At 37.9% G+C, this 23,524-nt stretch overlaps 3 protein-coding genes across 3 annotated transcripts in view; all 3 read left to right on the forward strand.

Annotated features, from left to right (window-relative positions):
• MET (MET proto-oncogene, receptor tyrosine kinase) overlaps positions 1–23,524 on the forward strand; it is an 811,679-nt gene that overhangs the window by 481,124 nt on the left and 307,031 nt on the right. The window lies entirely within an intron of this gene.
• Positions 1–23,524, forward strand: part of CAPZA2 (capping actin protein of muscle Z-line subunit alpha 2) — a 468,908-nt gene that overhangs the window by 7,324 nt on the left and 438,060 nt on the right. The window lies entirely within an intron of this gene.
• CAV1 (caveolin 1) overlaps positions 18,882–23,524 on the forward strand; it is a 37,254-nt gene continuing 32,611 nt past the window's right edge. The window contains exons 1-2 of the mRNA XM_049771045.1: positions 18,882–18,969; positions 20,332–20,496. Coding sequence (XP_049627002.1) covers positions 18,940–18,969; positions 20,332–20,496 — 195 coding nt within the window. The 5' untranslated portion in view covers positions 18,882–18,939. The remainder of the gene's footprint in view (positions 18,970–20,331; positions 20,497–23,524) is intronic.

The following is a 23,524-nucleotide window of genomic DNA, read 5'->3' on the forward strand; positions in this document are numbered from 1 at the left end:
GTCTAACATGGGGATTATTTAGACAGTATAAAATTGCCCTGATTAATTATAAATATCAAGTCCTGTTTTCAATGTTAGGAGTCACTGTTGTATCTCCTAATGTTAAGACATGTGAAGTTACTACAATTACACAACATGAAAGTGTGTAAATGTTCAAATTCAAATTTCAGTATTACTATCAGAACCTGTATCTTCACTAAATGAGGATACATTTTTTTTTCAAATTGACAGGACTGGTAAATATATTTTCCAGCGTATAAGACGACGCTTCAACCCATGAAAAGCTTCCTAAAAGTCGGGAGTCATTTTATATGCCGGTATACGGCATGCTGAAACTTATTCTAGCTTCAGGGACAAGTGATCCTCCCCGCTCTTACTTTTAAGAAGTAACTACTTTTAAGACTTTTAGGAAGTTTTTCATGGGTTGAAGGGTCATCTTATACACCAGAATATACGGAAGGGTGACTGAACTGGAACACTATTGGGGACCAAAACAAATAAATTAATAAGTTGTGAGACTCATCATTTTGAAGATAGTTACAGAAGAGACTTCAAAACTACTCTAAACCTTCATAACACTCCTTAGAAAAATCATTATTCTGTCATGATTATTAGCTTAAAGCATCACCACTCATTTTATTGTACAAACTGTATTAGGTTAGTTTAGTAGGTAAATCAGTCTTATTTCTTTATACTTAAACTGCTATTAGAAGTTTTAAATATTTGGATATATTTACTGGCCATATTATTTTATTAATAAAATATCTAAATAAATCATAAGCTTTAAAAGAATATTGGCAAGTTTTAGATACGAATATAGTTACATAATAAAATCCATTAATTTTTAACCAATGAGGTGTTTTATTGTTTGTGAATAATTACTTTTAAAATAACTTTTATGATAATTGTTATTTTCTTCTAAAGACAAATTTTGTTTCAAGAAGATTCAGATTTCTTGTACAAACATTTTGATTTCTTGATTTTGGGATAAGAGAAATGATGATGCGGCTTCCCCAATGTTCATAATAAATTTTCTAAAAACTCACAAATTGTGTTCATTTCCTTTCTTACATGAAATATCAAACTAATCTATAAAGTAATTATGCATGTTCTTATTTTTGAACTAATTTGTAAATAAACATGATACTAAGAATTTAATTATCTTTTCACAGATCTTTTTTGTTTTGTTTTTTGTTTTTGTTTTTGGGCCATACCCATTTGATGCTCAGGGGTTACTCCTGGCTATGCGCTCAGAAATCGCCCCTGGCTTGGGGGGACCTTATGGGATACCGGGGGATTGAACTGTGGTCCATCCTACACTAGTGCTTGCAAGGCAGACACCTTACCTCTAGCGCCACCTTCCCAGACCCCTTTTCACAGATCTTAAAGCAGTATAACTATCATTCGATGAGTAATATGGAATTTTTTATTCAAAAAATTTCCACATTTTATTTCATGAAACAATTTTTCTTCTTCATAATCCTAAATAACCTGATAGTTCTGTTTTTAATAAGAAAGTAAAACAGTATAAATCACATTTAGAAGGCTACTAGTACCACGAAGCCAGAGCAGAGTCCAAAATTATTTTTTGGAAGTGTGCATGTGAATAGTAGTTGCTGATATTGGCATAGGTTTTCATGTTAGTTAATCTGGAAAACTGACCAATCTCTCATAATAAATCACATTTTTCAAGTGTTCTTTATAGTTCGGAAGAAATTTAAGTTTCTTTTCTCAATAGTTACATGTATTCCATTAATTTATTTAGATGAGTTTCTTAAACAACTTTTGGAACTTATCTGCATCTGGATTCATTTTAGCAATGCCATTTGAAGAGAGAGGGCAGCACCTGGCTGTATTCAGGCTTTGGATCCCTCCTGCCAAGTACAGGAACCATCTAGGGTGCCAGGTATCAATCCCAGGTCAGTCACTTGCAACGCAAGTGCCTTAGCCCCTGTATCATCTCTCCAGCCAGTGCCACTTTTTGAGGCTCTGTGTGTCAAATCATCGAATCATTTTATCTCAGTGTCTTTGATTTCTTTGATTGTTAATCATTTTGTTGTTGTTGCTTTGGGGCCATAGCTGGTGGTGCTAGGGCTACTCCTGGCTATGCGCTCAGAAATCACTACTAGCTTGGGGAACCATATAGGATGCCAGGGATCGAACCCAGGTCCCTTCCAGGTTGGCTGAATGCAAGGCAAATCCTTACCACTGTGCTATCACTCTGTCTCTTGTTTTTAAAATCTTTATTGAAAGGATATGACTAAAGGATCTCTTGAACTTTCACTCTCATTGTTTCCTATGAAATCAAGAATCTGAACACTTGGTTTTATGTCTACAAATCATTCTTGCTATTAAGCTCAAGAACTTTTTTCAGCGATGGAAAATAGTTTTATTCAAATAAAATTTATTTAGAGGATTGTGAAAGGAAAGAAGGAAATGTTTTCAGGAGAGAACATCGACTTCTCCAGGGTGGAAAACAAGTCCAATAACTGTTTAAAGCATGAATTTTCTAACATTTACAGGGTTAGTATGCTAAAAATACAATGATTTAATACATTCAACTTTCACTCTAAAGTAGAGAAGCATTTTGTCATCTTTGGTGATTGCCACCTACAGCCTTGGAGTATCCCTGCTGCTCCTGTTTCTCTGGTTCTCATGGTTCTCTCTAATAGGAGCACACTTCCTTCACATGTCTAGTCATTCATGCTTCCAAAACTTCACATAAAAATATTGTACCAACCTCTACTAGCTGTAAGCACATAGTCATAACAAGTCTGTTAACTAACCACAATAGACAGCTAGTCAGATCTCTGAGAACTAAAAACAGAACATTATAAATTCTAAAATGGTACCCAGCATTTTTAGTTCAATTAATATCTCCTAAATGAATAACTTCATTAATAAAATCCTGGGATGAATGTAAAACTGTGGTGTGTATCATATTTGGACTTTATAAATCTCTTTATTAAGCAGAGAGATTAAAAATGTACAGATATTAATAAAATTTTCCTTCTCATTATTTTCTCACAAATAATTCAGTTGGAAGATTTAAATATACATAAAGAATATCAGGTGCTGTGGGGTTAAAGTTGTCCTTACTCTGAATTCTCTTATATAAAACTATTCTCCATTTTATACTTTATAATATTAAGATATTGAGGGGTTTTATTGTTTTGTTTTTGTTTTGTTTTGTTTTTTTGGTTTTTGGTTTTGTTTTGTTTTTGCTTTTGGGCCAAACCTTGTGATACTCAGGGGTTACTCCTGGCTATGCGCTCAGAAATCGCTCCTACTTGGGGACCATATGGGATGTCAGGGGATGAAACTGCAGTCTGTCCTAGGCTAGTGTTTGCAAGGCAGGCTCTGGCCCTGAGACATTGAGTTCTTTTAAATAACATTTTAGAACAAAGTTCCAATACATTGCTTCATTTAAATTTCAGAAAAAATTAAATAGCATAGTAGAGAAATAACATAAATAATTCCACATCTTTTACTTGCAACATGGTGATTTTAGAATATTTAAGGCAGTGAGCTTAAATATTTTTAAGGATTACATATTACTTTAAAAAATGTTCATTTGGCATAGTGACTTGGCTAAGACTTCAGTACATCAGACATTGACCATTTACCTCTGAACCATGGATGGATACCATCTGCAGAAACAACCATGTTTTTCTACACCATCACTGGGAATAAAAAAAAAAAAAAAAAAAAAAAAAAAGCTACCATATTTTCCGGCGTATAAGACGACTTTTGAAACAAAAAAATGTCAACCGAAAATCGGGGGTCATCTTATAGGCCGAGTATATCCCGAAAAATGTTTCAATATGCCACTAAACAAAAAGTGTCTGAATATTGCCACAAAATGAATTTTTCAACCCGATCCTACACCAATCACTGCAAGGCTACTCGGACTGCCTCTCTAACTCAGCCAATCCAAGCAGGCTTTTTAAGCATGCAAATTAGACAATGTTCTGGACCTGAATCTACACTGTCAAAAGCCTGCTCAGATTGGCCAGAGTCAGAGAGGAAGTCTATTACAATATAACCTTTGGACCTTTGCTTCTTGTAATTGACTCACTGTGGTACATACAGTTGCAGCACAGGAACGTTCTGTCTTATACAGCAAATATAGGCCTAAACCTATGTTTTAACTGCAAAATTAGGGAGTCATCTTATACGCCCGGTCGTCTTATGCGCCGGAAAATATGGTACCAAGAAAAACCCTACTACTACCATGGCACTGACTTATTCCAAAGAGGATCCTTACGACAGCCTAAAGACTTGGTAACAGCAACAGTATGCTTTTTAGGACAGGATTCTCTGCATTGTTACCTAACAGTGAGATAAAACCAGAAGATGCAACATGTCACCCAGACTTCTACATAGGATCTGTACAGAAACCAGGACCTATAACTACAGAAACCTGACGGCAACAACTGTGATGGTGAAGATCTCTTACCAGGACCATCAACAATGACTATGGGGTTGGACAACCTAGTATGCCTAGAGCCTGGAGTTGGTCTTATGCCAGAATGCTTCATGGGTAAGGTCTCCTTATTTATAAGCCAAAGGTTTTTCCTTTCCATTTCTACCATATTTTGCTGTGCCTATGCAAACAACAACAACTGCCCCCCACACACACATACACACACACACACACACACACACACTTTTTTAGTATATTCTTGTATCTCCTCGCTTAAAAACAAAAAAAGTGGGGAGCTTACTAAACCCTCTTCTATTGTAAAATGGCTTTACTGAAGACACAATAATTTTCACGAATATACTTGCTAATGAACTTTACTTTCTTTTTTACATTGTTATTATTTTATTATATGTTTTAGTTTTTCTATTTCTCTCTATTTTTAATAAGTTCGTTTTCTGTCATCCTGAAACAAATGTATTATGATCAGTTATGTCAACTATGTGATACATTTTCTTTAAATTAAGAGAAAAATTTACAGTTTCAAAGAGAAATCATCAAAGCCATTGTAAGTTATCCAAATCAGGATTTGGTACATATATTCTAAGATATATATGTATTATATATACATTGAATTAAAGAAGGAAAGAGCAGAGGACAAGAATATATTGAATATTAGGGCCAAAGAGGTAGTACAGCAGATAAGGCACTTACCTTGCATGTGGCTTATCCTGATTTGATCCTCAGCCTCTCATATGGTCCCTCAAGCACTGCTAGGAGTTATTCCTTAATGCAAGAATAATGCCAGGTGTAACCTAATTAATTAATTAAGAATATATTGGATATTCAGGTTATGCTTTTGTTCATTTGTCTTTGGCACACATCCAGGGCTTACTCCTGACTAAGTGATCAGGGATCACTGTGTGGCAGGGCTGTGTGAAGGACAATATGTGGTGCCAGAGATTTAACCAGGGTGGGTCACATGCAAGGCAAGCTCCTTACTCACTGTACTATACTCACTGTACTTACTCACTCTGCCCCTTCAAGTTATACATTTTAGGAGCAAAAATAGTTTGACCTTCTATAATCAAAACATTCCAATAGCACCAAATTCTATTTTAAAATAAGTTTATGCCCACTCTTCAGCTCCTTTCTTTGTATAATATCTGAAATGCCACCAGTAAAATCTTATAACTTGACATTTAAATAAAAATACTTATGGGTTGGGGCTCAAATAGCACCAAGGGTAGAGCATTTGCCTTGGCCACATTTGCACATGGCCAAACTGGGCTCGATCCCCAGAATCCTATATGGTCCCCCTAAGTCTTCCAAGAGTGATTTCTGAGCACACGGCCAGGAGTAACATCTGAGTACTGCCAGGTGTGCCCCCCAAATACTCAAGGGGTAACATACTAATCTATAATAGAAATCATCTAATACTCCAGTGTGAATGGAGAAGCTCAAACTAAGTGAGGGTGCCCAAGCACAAAAGCCTTAAGCTACACCCTTATTGATGAAGATGTTGAAGATGTGTTACAAAGAAGTCAGGATAGAAAACATAAGAAGCTCCAATGACATAATCTTTACCTTTCACAACTTTGTGTTTGGACTTCTGTTTCAAGTCTCACGTAAAAAAAGCAATGAAAGAAAAGAAAAAAAGTTGGAGTCAAAGACTTCCAAAAATACATTAAAGTACTTAATAATAAAGCCCTGAAAGAGTCCTAAGAGTTTTGCTAGAGAACATGCTCTAAATCCAAAGCAGAAAAGAGTAAGTTAAAATAAAAATTTATCCAGTTTATGATCATCTATCTCTTCCACCTTGCTTTTCTTTACTGTGGCAAAGAAAGAAGACCATAGAGCAGGGAAATCAGAGGACACCACTTTATACAACTATCCCAAAATAGGACAGCCACCTATCTGCCTGCACTTGGACGTGTTAGGTCACTTAGCCTGGCTCAGCAGCTGGAGAAGTCGTTTTTGCCTTTATAGGAAAAGGTAGGGGTGGAAAGTGATGAGAAAAGGAAGCAACATGACTCAGAGTGGGAAACAGCATGTAACCAAGGGCAAATATTTCACCCAGATATAAATGGATCAGGAAAAGATGGGAGCAACAGGTCATCTCTGGAGCATTCTTTTCTTACCCTGCCTCCGAATAGCTTGTCATCGAGCACCTGCCAGTAACAAAAGGGGATAGAAGGGCAGTAAGCAGGGCCTGCTTCTCTAGCTGAATGGGACACCGTTCCTTAGCCAACTGCTGTCTCAGCTAACTGGGGCAGTTAAACAAGGAGTCTTTTGGAAATCTACAGGGATAAACATACCATTTCCAAATGAGGCAAGCTGCTTTTACTAGGAAGAAACTGGAAAAGTATGCCTTGTTTCAGTGGAAGAATTCTGCTCTTTAAACAATAATGTTGACATTTGTTGAGTATTTTTTACAAATTGCAGGGCACTTATTTAATCTGCACAATAACTGTATGATGGGGTTTTATTATTACTTCCATTTTTTTCAAAGAAGGAAAATGATGCCCTGCAATTGAGGAATTTTCCCAGGATCACACTGGGAGTCTGAACTTGAGCCAAGAGAAGCAGATATTAAAGCTCAGCCTCTTGATCATGACAGAGATGATGTGCTACTTCTAGAATTTGTAATGGACATGTTCAGTCTTTGAGCCAAACTTCCCTTTTTCATTCATTTACTATTCAGACATATCACCTTTCCTACACTGAAAAGTACCCTTTTCTCTTTTCTCCTACCGATGGAATCAGTATCAAGTTCTCAATGATGAGAGTTCCCAGTAAGCTGCACTCCACTCTGCCTCTTTCTATTCCTGGAGTTCCCAGCTCCCTATAAATGCCTCCTCCTCAAACACTACATCCTGATTCACTAGGAATACACACCCTTTCCCTTCACAACTGGAGATCTACACTTCAGTTTAGTTTAGAAGTATATTCCAACAGCCATTATTCCTATCCTTGGTCAATTTTATGAAAATTCTTTTCTTTAACAAATACTTCCTCGATGTGTTTTAAAGGCACAATATGATACTTCCATGAGACAGCTTATAAAAATAAGCTTAATAATTTTTATAAAATAATACAAATAGTCATAACTTCTATAGAAATTAAGCATACATTTTTCTAGGCACAGGTCACACTTCTTCATTTGCTTGGACATTTGTTGAATTGTATATATTTTACAAGTTATCTGATTCTTACTGTCTGATCTTAGAATCCCAAGGAAAATAAAATGTATTCCTCAGAATAATCTGTTTGTGATAAGTTCTCAAAGGCACAAAAAGCACAAAAACTAGTTCATACAATCAATTCAATAGCTTGGTTGTAGTCTGTCATATTGCTTTTTAATAGATCTCTACAATTTATTGTTACAATAAACACAATTTTTCTACAAATTATAAACATTTGTGTATATGTAACTTTACAAATGGTAGTAACCATTACAGTATAAAATTGCGCTACTCATCTCCAGGACTAGAAAACATCATTTAATGTTAAGTAAAATCAACAAGATGAAAATTTCCCCAGCATACCTAGCATCTCAATCAGTTTAATGGGCTCCATGTGAAGGAGTGGTACAGGGATGAGTGGAGTGGGAGAGGGACATGATCAAATACTGGAAATAAAACAATATATCAATTGTTATTGCATGTTATTTATCTGATAAGAAAAGCTTGTTATGACTGAAAATTTGAATACAGACCCTTATAATAAGGGATCTGTTGATTTTATTTAGAGGTGATTGGTGTAATAAAACATGAAAAGTACTGTTTGGAGAAGGGTTCAATTGAAATCATGTTTTTATTGTTGAAAGAATATGGATTCTAGTTTTTGGTTTGGGGGGTTTTCTTGGTGTGGCAGGTTCCTCACCAGGAAGTGATCAATGGTCACTGTTGGTAGTATTTGGGGGCAGCTTCAAGGCAAGCAACTTATTCCTGTATAGCTTTTCAGTCCCTATAAATGAAGTCTCTGAAATGAAGATTTTTATTAGAATATACAAAAAGAACAGAGAACGATTTTTTTTTCAGAAAAAAAAAAAAAAAAAAAGAAGAACTGCCAGAAAGACTGCAAAGTAATTTACCTGAAAGAACTCTGGGAACGATAAGTATTCAAAGTAAATAGAGCAAACTCTATTCTGTGGGATGTTAGGAATTTAAGAAAAAACTTCCATGATTTTATATCCCTAGAGTTTAATAACTAATTTAGGATTTAAAAGGAAAATCACACATATGCATGAACACATGAACACATGTGTGCACTTGCCAACCCTAAAATATATTCAGTGAAATGCATTGAAAATGAATGCAATGAAATCTGCCCACCATGACATACTTCATAACATAGAGTAAGTTCCAGCTACTTTGAATAAACAGAATATGCTCTGTCTTTTTGGAAAGTTAAATGGTCAGTGGTGCCTCAACTCCTACCACTGTCAGATACCTACAGGGTGTGGTTAACGGAAGAGTTTAATATAGCTCAGTGCCTTGTGTAGCAGCAAAGGGAAAAAAAAAATATCTTGGCAGCTACCCAGTTGTAATTCTTGACTTCACATTCCAAGAAACCTTCAGTTTATAGAAATGGAAAGAACTGCCAGTTCCCTGTAAGCAACTTGGCTAACATAGCTTGTAGGGTTCCCCCTTCAATGATGCTTCCTTCAATTTGCTTACAAATATTTAATAGTATGCTACTTCCTCCTGTTGGGTTGGGATTCCCTATAAGACCTCCAGTCTGAAAGTCTGCTGCTCTATTCATGATGTTAAAAGGCTCTTTGATGTCTTAACTGGGGAGAATTATGAGGTCTTTATTCATGGAGAAAAATATATTATTGGCATAAATATTTACTGGCCTAATTTCTACCTTTTAAAATGCTCTCAGAAAGTGCACATTTTCAGATGCCCTAGATCACAGTGTCTCAAAACATAATATAATGTGCATCCAAATAACCAGGATGCTTTAAAAAATACAGATTCCAGTTCAGTCATCTAAACTTGAACCTACATCTTCGAAGCACGTGCACATACATTTTTTTTCTGCAACAAGGTAAACTAACAGAAAGCAAAGCTGCAGCACAGAGTGAAACCCTTCCTCTAGTAAAGACAACAGTTAATGTTGCAATCACTAATTTTCTTTGGAATTATTGAAAAAGCAAATATAATTATAAAAAATTAAATTTTAATACAAAACAAGGTCACTTAATGTAATTATGACTTATATATCTACTTAGATATATATGCTTTAAAGAGTGAAATAGTTTATGATTAAGGATCATTGCTTCAAAGGGAATGACCTACAGATAAATTTCCTCCAGGTAAAAGCAATTCCTGGTTAATAGTTTATTTACTAAGGAAAGGGTCAAAAAAAAGAAAGTTTTCTTTGTTAAATAACAGAGCTCTGACTAAAGCCAGATGGATTGGTTAATAAACAAAAGGTTTTCATGGATATCTCCTCATAAATATTTGCATAATTTTAGAAAGATTTGGAAGTTCTTTACCTCTTTATAATTTCATTGTGTAGTATTGTATTCAGGAACTAATATAATTTTATTATCATTCATCATAATTTAAAAAATTAGAAATAATGCTAAATATCAAGTATGTAATTTGCTGTTACTAATATCTACTATTTATAAAAAGTACTAATATAATAAATATAGTTCAAAATGCATATGCAGGTAGAAAATTCTACTTAATACCATAATATATCACATACTATAATATATAATTATGTTTTATTATAATATATTAAATGTCAGTATATTACATTTAATATATTTATGGTCCTGCTAGAGTTCATTATAGTTTGCCAGAATTTAGATTAGATTTACAAAGCTCCCTATTTCTAAAAAGTGCTCATACATCTGTTTTGCTTGAATAGGAGGAAATTCAGTTATTGTCTCTACATATTAACAACTTTATTCATTTTAACTACATAGAATATAGCAATCTTTTCTTCAGTTATCTACTTTTTTCCCTGAATATTGCTATGCCTAAGAAAATATTGAGTACTTCTGTCTCAGATTAGGTAAAACTGATTTTCCCTTTTATTGAAAAGAATGAGTTAAATACTTGTTTAACCCATTTATTGTATTCTATTTATTCTCATTTATTGTATTCCAAAACCAAATATATTAGTATTTGGATTGTTTGTACTTCTCACATTTTTAGAGATTTTAGAGATTAGTGGAACAATGACTTTAATAGGACTACAAATACTCAGCTATTAAAAATATCCAGTTAGGTAGATCATTCATTTGAGTTTGAATATCTATGATTAGTGACAAAATGTTTCTACATTTTCAAAGAAAATTACAAATTAGGTCCTAATGTGAATTAGGTCCTAAACCTAGAACAATAATTATGAGAACAATAATAAGTTGATAACATTTCTCCTAAAAAGGCAAAATGTCAACAGTCTTGAAAATCAAATTCTATATTAAGGAAAATTCTATATTAAATTCTATATAAATATAACTTTACATTGTGACCTTTCTGGAACCATCTCCCCAAGAATCACTGGCAAGCAACCCATTTGAGAATTTTCATGTATACGTTTACAATTCATTTAATATTGAGGGGTTTTTTTAGCAACTGATAATTGGAAATTATTAAAATTATTATTAAATTTAATTATTAAATTATTATTAAAATTGGTAATTTTAAGCTTTCTGAGACTTAAATAAAATATAAGAAAAGTAAGCCTCAGAAATTAAAATAAAACTTGGGAAACTAAAAGTCAAAATCATTCTGCAGTGGTCATACAAAATTATAACGTTGGGCTCTTCACACTTTCCTGCATTTTTACCATGGTCATACTCTTGATGCCATTTACTCTTCCACCATGATTTTGAGTAGCTCATATGACTTGCATTGGCCAACAGAACAGACAAAAATGAGCTTTCAATTTCAGTTTGAGCTTTAAGAAAACTTGCATACATATTGTTTCTTATCTCTCTACTTTTTGAAGCATAAAATCTGTTTTATGGGGCAGAAGCAATATTGCAGGGGGTATGCTATCTGCTTTGGATGCAACTGCCCTGAGTTCAATCGATGGCATCCTATATTGCCTCTAGATCATTGCCAAAAGTGATACTGAGTACAGAGCCAGGAGTAAGCCCTGAATGCTGCTGGGTGTAGCCCAAACATTAACTACAAAAATAATCTACTCCAACTAGCTTGCTACTCTGTTCCAAGGAAAATGCGATACATATCTTAGATTCAGTAGAGCCCCAGGAATCACAAGTGTAGCCTATGAGAATAAATGGTTACTCTTTGGAGCTATGAGCTTGCATGCATAATAATTTGTACAGTAGCAATTATTTTATGCCATACCACTCAGTTTTAAATAAACTGTGTATGTAGTAGCGAAAAATATGGTGCTAGTTTACCTAAAAACACTTTCACTTTCCATTTTTTAGAAACTGATTTGGCATTATATAATTTGATACTATACTTGTCAAATGTACATTATTGAAAACAAACCTGGGCCATCTTTTATTCTTTGGTATGGTGATCACAATCAGTAGTGATCATGCCACCAGAGTTTATAAACCAGGCTGAGGGGTGTCGCTATGTTTCTAATTGAATTTAGGCTCTTGAACATGCTAGACATGGGCTCTACCTTTTGAGCAAATGACTCAAATTTCAAGTTTTCACTTTCAATGAGCTGTGGCAAAATTATTCTGACATAGCTATAAGATTTGATCCATATATTTGCCAAAATTTTAGAATACAGAAAAGAATTACATTTTTCACAACTATTTGCAAAAAAATAACCTTATTTTTAATAATATAAAACAACCATCCAAATTGACATTGACAACAAAATTGTAGTTGGTGGGTATGTATTGGATATAGGAACTGAGGGGCTGAGGGTTTTTCTCCTAGATCTGTGCTCAGGGAACACTCCTAGGATGTTTAAGGGCTATGAGGCTTGAACCACTGCAGGAAAGACAAGCATGTTAACTGATGCATTAGCTCTCATTTCCTGCAGCAAAATGTAAGCTGACAGAGTGGAAGCTAAAGACGATAAATTCCATTATCAATTTTTAATTAAACACATGGATGTGGACATGTACCACTAATAATTCATATATAAATGTGGTTTAATTAACACCTTTTGTAGATCTAGCAGGTATCCCCATACTAATTAGAATGATAAAAGTCTTAATTCAAAACTATCAATGAAATATAAATATTGATTCAAGTCCTAAAGTTATATATTTAGAATTTGAGTTTGAGGCTTCATTATAATTCAGAAATACCAGATGGACTGCAAGAGATGTTGGCTAAATTTAAAAGGAAATAAGAAAATGAGTGAATGATCATTCTTTTGGAATATTTTTTACATTCTTTTCTGGGTGGCCCTGGAACCTTCCCCTACTCTACTCAGCCTCATGCCTAGGAAAGGGTTATTTCCACAGAAATAAGTCTTTTCTCCATTTCAAAATTTTTATCCTTGGGGAATTCATGGCACAAAAACAGTTGCATGACTTAAGAGCAAAGCTTTCTAAACAAGGAAAAGGAACTTGGGAAATAAGCAAAGTAATTTTTGACATGTGTGCCCCTAAGTGGAGGTCCAGATCAATTAGAAAAAAGTTAAGAGCAAAGATATTTACGCTCCTGTTTTCTGGTAGAATCCCTGGAGTCTGAAGCTCTCTGTAGTTTCTCTATGCCATAGCAGACATTCCCCGCTGGAAGCTCATGGTTTGTGGAGGCCACCCACCCAGGTTCATAAGCTTTGTACAGAATACAAGAAAAGATCAGAAGTAAGAAGAATGTGTCTCTGACCCTAAGGATTATGTTGAATATCTTTAAAAGCTTTATTGCATTGTCCTAAGGGAATGAATCATTGAAAACAGTCTGGGAGATGTAACTGTCTCCAGGCCTAAGGTGCGCAGCAAAGAAAGAGAAGAATTCATAAAATAAATTAATTGAGGAATAAAAATAAAGTTAAATCTTAAAGGGAACTTCAATGTTACCTATAAATGTTGCCAGTGATAAATCCTAACTATATATGGTCATCTAAGTTTTGACAAAGGAGCTATGCTGAACATGAGTTAGAATAAAGAATGGTGTTTGATAACTACAATTAAGAAATTAAAGTTGGATTCATATCTCACAAATTACTCTTAAGTTAATTCAAAGTGGGTCAAAGACCTTGAGAGCAGACCCAAGTCCATAAGATATAATAAAAAAAGCATATGCACACCACACCAAGAACTAGATCTCAAAGAAGTCTTCAATGATATGATGGCAAGGGCTATATAATAAAATCATAATATATAAGGTTATATCAACTAAAAAGTTTCTGTATAGAAAAAGAAACACAGGCTAAGACTAAAAGACAGCTGAGTGGAGAAAATATTTTCACTCAACACATCAGTTAAAGAGTTGACATCTAGGATATACAAAATACTCAAAAAGGTTAACTAACCCAGAAAAGCCCTAAAATAGGATAAAAAAAAATAGGGAGAGGAAATGAACATTCACCTCTTTGAGGAAAACCAACAGAAGAACAATATGCACATGAAAAAATGCTCATCATCACTTATCATTAGGGAAATCCAAATCAAGACAACAATGAGATAACATCTTATACCAGTGAGGATGGCACATATCAAAAATATAAGAAACATTTTGTGATGATGAGGATGTGATGAAAAAGGAACTCTTATTCACTGCTGGTGGGAATGCTGTCTGGTACAACCTCTATGGAAAACAGTAGGGAGAACTCTCAGTAAGTTCAGAATCAAGCTGCCATATGACTCAGCAATTCCACTTTTGGATATCTATTCTAAGGATAGTAAACATTCCTCCAAAAAGACATATGCATACCACTATTCATCACACTACTCAGTACAATAGCTAAAAGTTGGAATTAATCTAGATGCCCAACTCCAACAGAGGAGTGTATCATGAAGATTGATTTGTACATATATACAATGGAATACAGCATAGGTGTAAGGATTAAAGGAATTACGTAGTTTTCAGCTACATGGACGGAACTGGAAGATATTAGGTTAAATGAAATAAGCCAGAAGAAGAAAGACAAATACAAAATGATCTCACTTACATGTGATATTTAGAATAACTGCATGAAGAAATGCAATGTTATAAATGGGGGTTGTCAAGAACACTCTTGACCCTACAGTACAGCAAGGAGAAGGAAAGAAATTGAGTGGAGGAAAAGAAAAAATGTGAAATAATGGGGAACAAAGACCAAGGGAACACAGGTTCATTGGTGGGAATAAGAAAGGACTAACTAAATATCCAAGCCACAGATTCCACAACAATAAAATCATGAGACTCAAACTTTAACAACCAGAATTAAAAATGGGCTTGTAATTACTGCAGACTGGGGAAGGGATGGGTTAACAAAGGATGAACTATGGGAATATTGGTGAAAGGAGGTTGACACTGGTGATAGTTTTGGAACTAAAAGGTCTGTATAAAACCCAACTATGAATACTTTGCAAATCATGATTATTTAAATAAAATTTTTTAAAATAATATGAAGCAAATAAGGCAAGCAACATCATTTGAACAAACTTGATGTTATAAATTCATTGAACTAATATTTATAACAAAAATACTTTAAATAAATGTATTCCAAACAGAAATTATAGACAGAAATTTGCCCCCATAACTGTGGTATCTAATGTAATTTAGAGTCCTAAGTGGATTAAATATATCCCCTCATAAAACATACAACATCTTTATATTAATTCTATTTTCTGTTTCTTAAGCAAAATAATAAATCTAATTTAAAGACAGATCATAAAATGTATTCTTTATCAACCATACATCTCAGATAGGATTTTTATATGCAGAAACAATGGAAGTTTTTTAGGACTGGAAAGTTAGTAACAAAGTCTGAGTGAATGCTTTGTCTCCCAAAGACATAATTACCATCCAGGGCACAAGTTAAATTGTCCCTCCCCTTACCTAGCACAAGTGAGAGTGGCCCCCCAAAAAAAAATAATTCCAAAAAATTTCTTTTAAAATAATTAATTTGGAAAGACTAAACTGATGTTTAGTCCATGAACCAGAGAATTGCTAGTTGGCCACCCAGGTACGCTAAATGTGTCATGACTGCACCATTTAATTCAGGTTGTCTTTAAGAAATACGTGTGTAATATTACCATTAGGGATCTCTTCATGTCACACCATTATTCTACTGCAACCTTGAATTCATAATCTCAGCATTCACCCCACACCCCAATAAAAGCACCTAGAGGGTCCCACCCCATAAGTTATCTCCCCCTACACACACACACACACACACACACACACACACACACACACACACACACACACTCTCTGATTGCTTGGCCCTTAAATAGGGGAAGAATTGTACCACAATCAATAGAGTGTAATGGAAAACATGAAATTTCATTAAATGGGCACTCCTTATTTTCTCTGAAACACAAGGAAGACTGGTGTGGCCCCCAAGCTATAAGTGGAATTAAATAATGAGGCAAGTCATCATCTAGAAAACTTTTGCCTTCGAATAAGCTAAGTAAAATGTATGGAAGGTCTGATAGTCATGAGAAGAAACTGCAATGCAATTTGGAAGATGTGAAGGACAGGGCCAAATGTAAGAGGTTGTTATGATGCAAATCAGGCCCTTTAGTTGCATACACAAAGTAGTACAATATTTGAATTTATGGACATATGTAAATAGCCTAAATTTGCTTCCCCAACTGTCCTAACATACCTGCCTTAAAAAACCCTGACAACATTATATTTGGCCAAATTTTAGATTCCCAATTAGAGTAATATTGAATAGAGAGATATGGGAGTATGAAGAAGACCTGACTTACAGTGATTGGGTAGAAAATGTACTGGGGAAAGGATAGATGTTAGAAGACAAAAAGTAATTAACTGGGCATTACTAGAATCACATTTCTCACAGGTTAGCTGGTACTGTAATTCTTAATCAACTTTAAAATGTTGTTATTCCCCCTCAAAACACCTTAATTTCAAGTGTTTAAACCTGATTTCCTTAAAAATAAGGATTACATAAATGCACTGTTTTAATTCTGTATTTATTAGTAGCATAGATTATATTATTTAACTTTTAATGTTGAAAGAAAAAAACTGTTTTTAAAAAAAAAACTATCATTCATTCCTTTAAAATCTTGTCCTATCCTAACAATGTTCTTTATCTTTTCTTTATTTCTCATAAAGTTGGAGCCAATTTTCCAAGTCAGCTATTATAAACAGTAAGATCTGTTTGTCTTTGGTGCCAGCTTCTTGTTGAGGCAAGTTAATGAAGGTTTGTGGTTTTTCCTCTCATTAGGAATTCATTTTGGCATTGACAACGCTTCACTGATCATTACGATTTTGTGTGCTGTTGACTCAACTTCAAGCTCAGTCTACACTTTCCCAGAGAGATTGCTTTCCCTCCTTTGAATGTTAGTTAAGCATTCACTCTCAGGCCTCCCCAGAAAATCCATTCCTTGCTGGAATGCAGGACAAGCTGTCTCCATGTTCCTGTTGACTTTTTTCACAGTCAAGATTACTCATCGCAGCTAAAGACTGAATAACAATAGATGGGAAATGGTTTCCACATTTTTCCATAGAACATTACCCCCAAGGCTTTGCAGCCAACATTTATGAAAAATTAGAGGACCAGTAATCTTTAAGCCATCATTAGAGGTTCACTAAGCTCTATAGGACACATTGAATCTGGTACAGCACTTCAGATTTGTTAAAATGATTTGTTTAAAGAATTTATAGGGAGCCGGAGAGATAGCATGGAGGTAAGGCATTTGCCTTGCATGCACAAAGTCAGTAGTTCGAATCCCGGTAGCCCATATGGTCCCCTAAGCCTGCCAGGAGCGATTTCTGAGCATAAAACCAGGAGTAACCCCTGAACACTGCCGGGTGTGACCCAAAAACATAAAGAAGAAGAATTCATAGAAGAAATTTGGGAGGAAATGAAGAAAAAATGAATTTTTGGAAGGTCTTTCAAATGTTAATGATGATTGGCCAGTATAATCACAATCATTTCAACATTTGGGATATTATATCCACCATAGTCAAGCCATTCTTTTTCCCTAATAGTCACCAATAGTCTGTCCTTTGTAACTTTCTTTTTATTTTCATGGTTTCTTTCACTGTAGAAAACTAACTTTAAGGGCTCCCTATTCTATTTCCTCTTCTCATCCTTTTAAAGACCTCAGACCATTTCAATTTTTAAACTGCAGAATTTTTTTATTTAACTTGTACCTCTCAGGGGATATTTCCAGCTCCTAAATTTCAAACCATAAACTGAGTTTTGATTGCATATAGCACCTTAGGTAAAGTGTCCATTTTTTGGACAGTGAATTTTTCCTAACTTATTGTGACCCCATCTTCTGCTGATCTATAATAAGGTAAAGAGAGACAGCTGATGTTCAAGAAGAGATAAAGTAATTTTATTTCTAACAAAACTTTAATTCTAACACTAGTGTAAAAACCTTCACTTTTCTACTCACAGCGATTGCATTTAATAATAACAACAATTACAATAATAACCCTTTCTGGTAAATTTGAAAGTCCAACAAGTACTTCAACAGTTAATATTATTTTACACTTGTCGTAACTAAGGTATATAACCTGTAGGCATAGATTCCTTTGGTTCCAAAAATGTTCAGTAATTAAATTATAGAAATGTTAATTTAATATTTACATTATTTATTTCGGAAGTATTTGAGAGGCATTTCAAAAGTGGCCAAGAAAAGTCAACTTCTGCGTGCAAGTTTTTCTAATCTACTGTTCACACCAACTAGATGTAAAGGGGATTCTCTATGAGCACATCACAGGCATTCTGCCCACACAGCTTCCTGCCCCTTGTCTGTTATGAAACACACCTAAAACGTCCAAACCATTTGAGAGGGAGGGGGCTTTTTGTTTCATTCCTCCACTCCCCCACCCCCACTGTCAAACAGGAAGATCACGATGTCCCCTTGCTGTGTCTGTGGCAGTGAGGGGACACAAGCAATGAGGAGCTGCAAAGGTAGAGAACAGAGTAGAATTCTTTCTGAAGCCAGGTTGCCCTTATTGGGCATCTCTACATGCAAGCGCCTGGGCTCCCTCCTTCCCTCCCCAGCTCAGGCCGGGATGATGCACTGCGAAAACATTCGCTGTGCCCAGGACAGCCTCTCTCTCCGCCTCTCCGTGTGGATGGTTAGATGGGAAAATAGCGCCCCAGGTTCCAAACATCTGCCCCTTGCAGCCTAGCGCTAGTGAATCGCTTTCACCCCACTCTTTGCGGCCTGCGGGCTCTCCCCGCCCTCAGCTGCCAGAACCTTGGGGATGTGCCTAGACCCGGCGCCACGCCCGTCCGGGCCAACCGCTAAGCAACAGAACAAACCTTTGGCGGGGGGCCAGGAGGCTCCCTCGCAGTCACCGCCCCCCGCCACCCCCCTATGCACAATACTAGATCTTCCTTCCTCGGTTCCCTTAAATCTCAGTCCAGGGAAATCTCCTCGGAGCCCTCCTCCAGCCACGGTCAGCATGTCTGGGGGCAAATACGTAGACTCGGAGGTAGGCTCGGGTGGGTGGCCGCGCGCCGGTGCGCCTCTCCACCGGCTGCCCTGCACATACCCCGGGTGCGCGCCTCTCCCTCTGCCCGCTCCCCACTTCTGGGCACTCCTTTGGCGCTGGCACCGGGGAGGAATGGGCCTGGGCGGGGAAGTGAAGAGCCAGCAGGAATGTGGGCTGTTTTCTTTTGGGGAAAAGGGGGTATAGGTGGGGATGAGAGAGACCGCTACACTAGAAGAGGTTGGAAAAAAGGGGGTAGAGAGGTTCCAGGTTCCCAAGTTGGGTCTTCCGGACTAGGTATGCGTTTCTGGGCTGGCCAGAGAGAGCTAAGCAGCTGAGAAGCTGTAAGTGTGGAAGGTGGAAGCTTGGGCGTGGGAGGTCATACCCCCCCCCTCCAAACCCCCGCACCCAGTCTTGGGGACCGTCCCCGCCTCTCCCCTCCAGGCGCCGGGACAAGCATGTCGGGTGTCGGCGCGCGTCTTGTTTGCACTTGGCAAAGCTCTTGGGTCCCCCTCAAGAACTCTTCCAGAGTCTGGCCGCCTGGAGACCGGGGAGGGGGGTTTGGAACAGGGCGCTATCATTGCCACTCCCTGCAATTCTCTCCACCTCCCGGGGTGCGGGCTCAGCCGAAGGTGGGGAGGGCTGTGAGGTACTGACGCTTTTATTTACCAAAAGCCACCAAGGTACAGCCGGCAGCCTGGATGGGGCACTGGGATCGGGATGGTTGGGGGGGGGGGGTCGTGCAGGTGTATGGGGCCTTCTCAAGAGATTGAGGCCAGCAGGTGAGATCTGAACCCTGGCTGGGACAGGAGAGAGTACTGTGCGGTGGAAGGAGCTCCAGGGACCAGGGACCAGAGGGTCTAGACTAGAGAATCGGGAAGGGAGCGCAGGCAGGTGCGCGGAAACGCCTTGCAAATGGGCTGTTGCTTTGGGCTGGGAGGCGAAGGGATAGGAGAAAGTCTGAGGTGGGAGTCCCCTAGCCGGCTGGGATGGGGTCCTAGAGGATCTCGACGGGGCGGCCCCGCGCTGGGCATGCTTAGGGCGGGGGCTGCAGCGCTGCGCGTGGCCGGGTGACCCCTGGCGGCAGGCGGGCGAGGCCGCCGTCTCCCAGCCTGGCACCGAGGGGAGTGGTGTCCTCCTCCCCAGCCTGTTAAAAAGCTCTGGGCGCCGGGAGGTGGCTGTGCGCGGCGCCTCTGCTGCTCCGGCCGTGCTTTGCAGGCGGGCGGGAGCCTCCGGGTCGACCCCAGCGGACCCCTGACTCGCCATCGGTTGAGTGTGTTGTTTTTCTTCTTTTCTTTTCCGATATCCTCCACCCACCGCCTGTGCCACCCACCCTTGCCTGCCTGGTCCTCCTGTCCTCCGCAGGGACATCTCTACACGGTTCCCGTCCGGGAACAGGGCAACATCTACAAGCCCAACAACAAGACCATGGCAGAAGAGATGAACGAGAAGCAGATGTACGATGTGCACACCAAGGAGATCGACCTGGTCAACCGCGACCCCAAGCATCTCAATGACGACGTGGTCAAGGTAAGGGGCAAGCTGCCAGCTAGAAATAGATGCCCCCCACTCCGCCCCGAAGGAATGCTCTGTCACTTCCCCCTGGAGCAGCAGCAAACCCTGTTGCTTCCCCTACTTTTGCAGCACTCCAGAGCAGGGTCTATGGCATTAATGGTTGGACTCTCCTGGAGCTTATCAGATATATCAAATCCCTGGACTGTCGTTATTAGATTTTGTTCGTTTGTATTTTGGGTTTGGGGCCACACCCAAGTGGTGCTCAGGGCTTACTCCTGGCTTTGAGCTCAGGGAATTACTCCTGGTGGGAATTGGAGGGGGAATTATATGGGGTGTCTAGAGGATTGAACCCTGGTCTGATGCCTGCAAGTCAACCTCTGTACTGTCTCCTGGCCCACTAACTAGGTTTTGCAGTTCGCCTATGAACTGTTCTTCTCTACTAGATGGGGAACTTAAGTTACTTCAGTCATAAGCCCTGCATTCCCTGGACTGTTTGTTAGTCTAGTGATGGAAGATTTCTTCAGCGTGAGATGAGAGTTCAGGGAGATTTGTCAGGTCTGACCAGGACTAGGTATGAGAGTCAAAGACAGTGAGAAAATTCTCCCATATAGTACAAAGTTACTGACTAAAGAGAAAGTTTTTTTTGTCTTTATCTGCATTATATATTTGTATATGGAATAGACATATCCACTTCCATATGTGCATGTATAGATAAAGTATATTTTAACTCATCGAACAGGAAGTTTTGCATAATTTAGAGTCAGAAATAATGTGTACTTCTTGACTTCTCCTCTAGGCACTTTTAGATAGGTGTGGGAAATTCTATCTTTCATAAGTGTTTGGGTGACTCCTTCCTGAGTTAAGAGGGTAGGTTCCTTTTAATAATTTTGTGAGGTGTTTGGTGAGATTAAAAAGTAATAATTGAATGGGTTGTTGGCCAAACAATTCTGACTTTGTGGCTTTTAATTGTCATCATGTTATTCAACTTTGACCCTCTTAGCAAATCAAGTCAGAGGGATTTATTGTCTGAACCCATCAAGATTGGGAAATTCTGGGCCTACGCCATCTTTGGCAGAGAGTTTTATGTGAGGGACTGGAAAGCCAAGGAAAGTAGAGGATTCAAAGACTAGAGTAACCCCGGTTCTCTTCAGAGCAGCCAATGAGGCGGAGGATCAACCCCGACTCCTGTCCATGACTGCACCAAGTTAAAGTGCAGCATGTGTTACCCTTATGAATAATATATTTCAAAAGGGAGAACATTTTAATCTGCAACTGAAAGGAAAAACGTAACAGTCTGAATTAACTTTCTTGGCTTTCTAGTAGAGGAAAAAGGAAAATCGGAGTATTAGCAAATTTTTCTTCTAGCCAGATTATGGAATATTTAAAAGCAACAGCAACAATAAACACCTCTTACAAACTGGAAGTTAGGACTATTCAAATCTGCATACTGAAGGCATATGGCAGGAAGGTACTTTTGCTTTTTCTCTCTGTGTCTCTTAGGGCAAGGAGAGGTGCCAGGGAAAGCATCTAGCTTCAAGAAGTGCTGGTTTCACTCTTACCTCCGTGCTCTTCGACTGCCCTCTGAGTGATATTTCAGGAGAAAGGGAACCTTCCAGGATGAGTCAGAGAGGCCAACAGAGTGGATATGGGTCTCCACACACAGCACACAGCATGACTAAATGAGGAGAGGAAGGCCCCACTGGGAAAAGAGACGTCAACACAGATGGGGGAAAAAACAAGCATAACAGGCATAGAGGCAACAGCAGTTTACAAAATAGCATTGCAGAGAGTAAGTGTAGGGATCCTCACATTAGAGAAGTTAAATAAGGAGGAGTTGGTACAAGTGCCTGCTGTCCCGGGGAAAACAAACCCTGCCTGCTTGTGCCTGGGAGGTAAAGGAGACAGAAAAAAAGAAAAAACACCTTTTGAAGAAGATTCATCTTCTTTACCTATAAAAGAGTTCAGAGACTGCCTTCCAAGGACAAACCCTATGCTGGCACAAATTTTGTCCTAAAAGTACCACCTGGCAGTGCACATAGGACAGGAGGCCTAGACCCTATAGTATAGGTACCAGTGATAAGGAAAGTTCTGAATGTCATCATATAAGCACAAACATAATGACAGAAACAGAGATAACCCTCTCTATAATAACCATGACAATAAATTTAAAGTATTTCTAAACTTTACTTTTGATTACATCACTTATAGTAACAAAAGCACCCAAAACTGCAGTGTACATGTTAGTGTGTTATATATCACACAATAATAAAGAAACAGTGCTCAAATGAATCTATTATAATATATACCCAATCAGATGAGGGAAGACTGTCCTTGTATGCAAGTTGTTCTATAAAAGCTTCTCTGTACTACTTTTTGTTGTTGTCTTTGTTTTTTGGGCTACATCTGGTGACATTCAGGGGTTACTCCTGTCTCTGCACTCAGAAATCGCTCCTCAAGGACCATATAGGATGCCAGGAATAGAACCCGGATCTGTCCCAGGCCAGCCGCATGCAAGGCAAACACCCTACTCTCCGGCCCCTCTGTACTACTTCTGATTATTTTGTTTAAATTTCAAGCAACTAATTTCAAATTCAATTAAATTTAATTTTCTCAGTCATACTGGCTAAATTCAAGTTCTCTACACATGAGGAAAGCTAATGGCAAGCAGTGGGGTGAGGGGAGAGAACACAGGGATTAAATCACATGTCTTGCACATGGCCAACCCTGATTTGATTTGATCCATGACACCACATTTGGTTCTCTGAGCCCAACTGGGAGTAATCTATGAGTCAAGAGTAAGCCCTAAGATGCCCTATACCAAGTTTCTTTTTATTAAAATAATCATAATTTATGGTCCTCATTCTTCTACTGATATTTCAATATTTTCTCATGTTTGCATTTTCATTCATATTGTTCATTGTGCACTTACCTGGATTTTGTAGATAAAGTAGTTTTGAGTTTATTCCAATCCTAGGCATCTATCAAATAATTTGTTAAACTCATATGCTAGGCTCTATCTCAGAGACTAACAAAGGGTAATTCT

The sequence above is a fragment of the Suncus etruscus genome, chromosome 1 (genome assembly GCF_024139225.1).
Source record: "Suncus etruscus isolate mSunEtr1 chromosome 1, mSunEtr1.pri.cur, whole genome shotgun sequence".
In the NCBI taxonomy this organism is placed as follows: Eukaryota; Metazoa; Chordata; class Mammalia; order Eulipotyphla; family Soricidae; genus Suncus; species Suncus etruscus.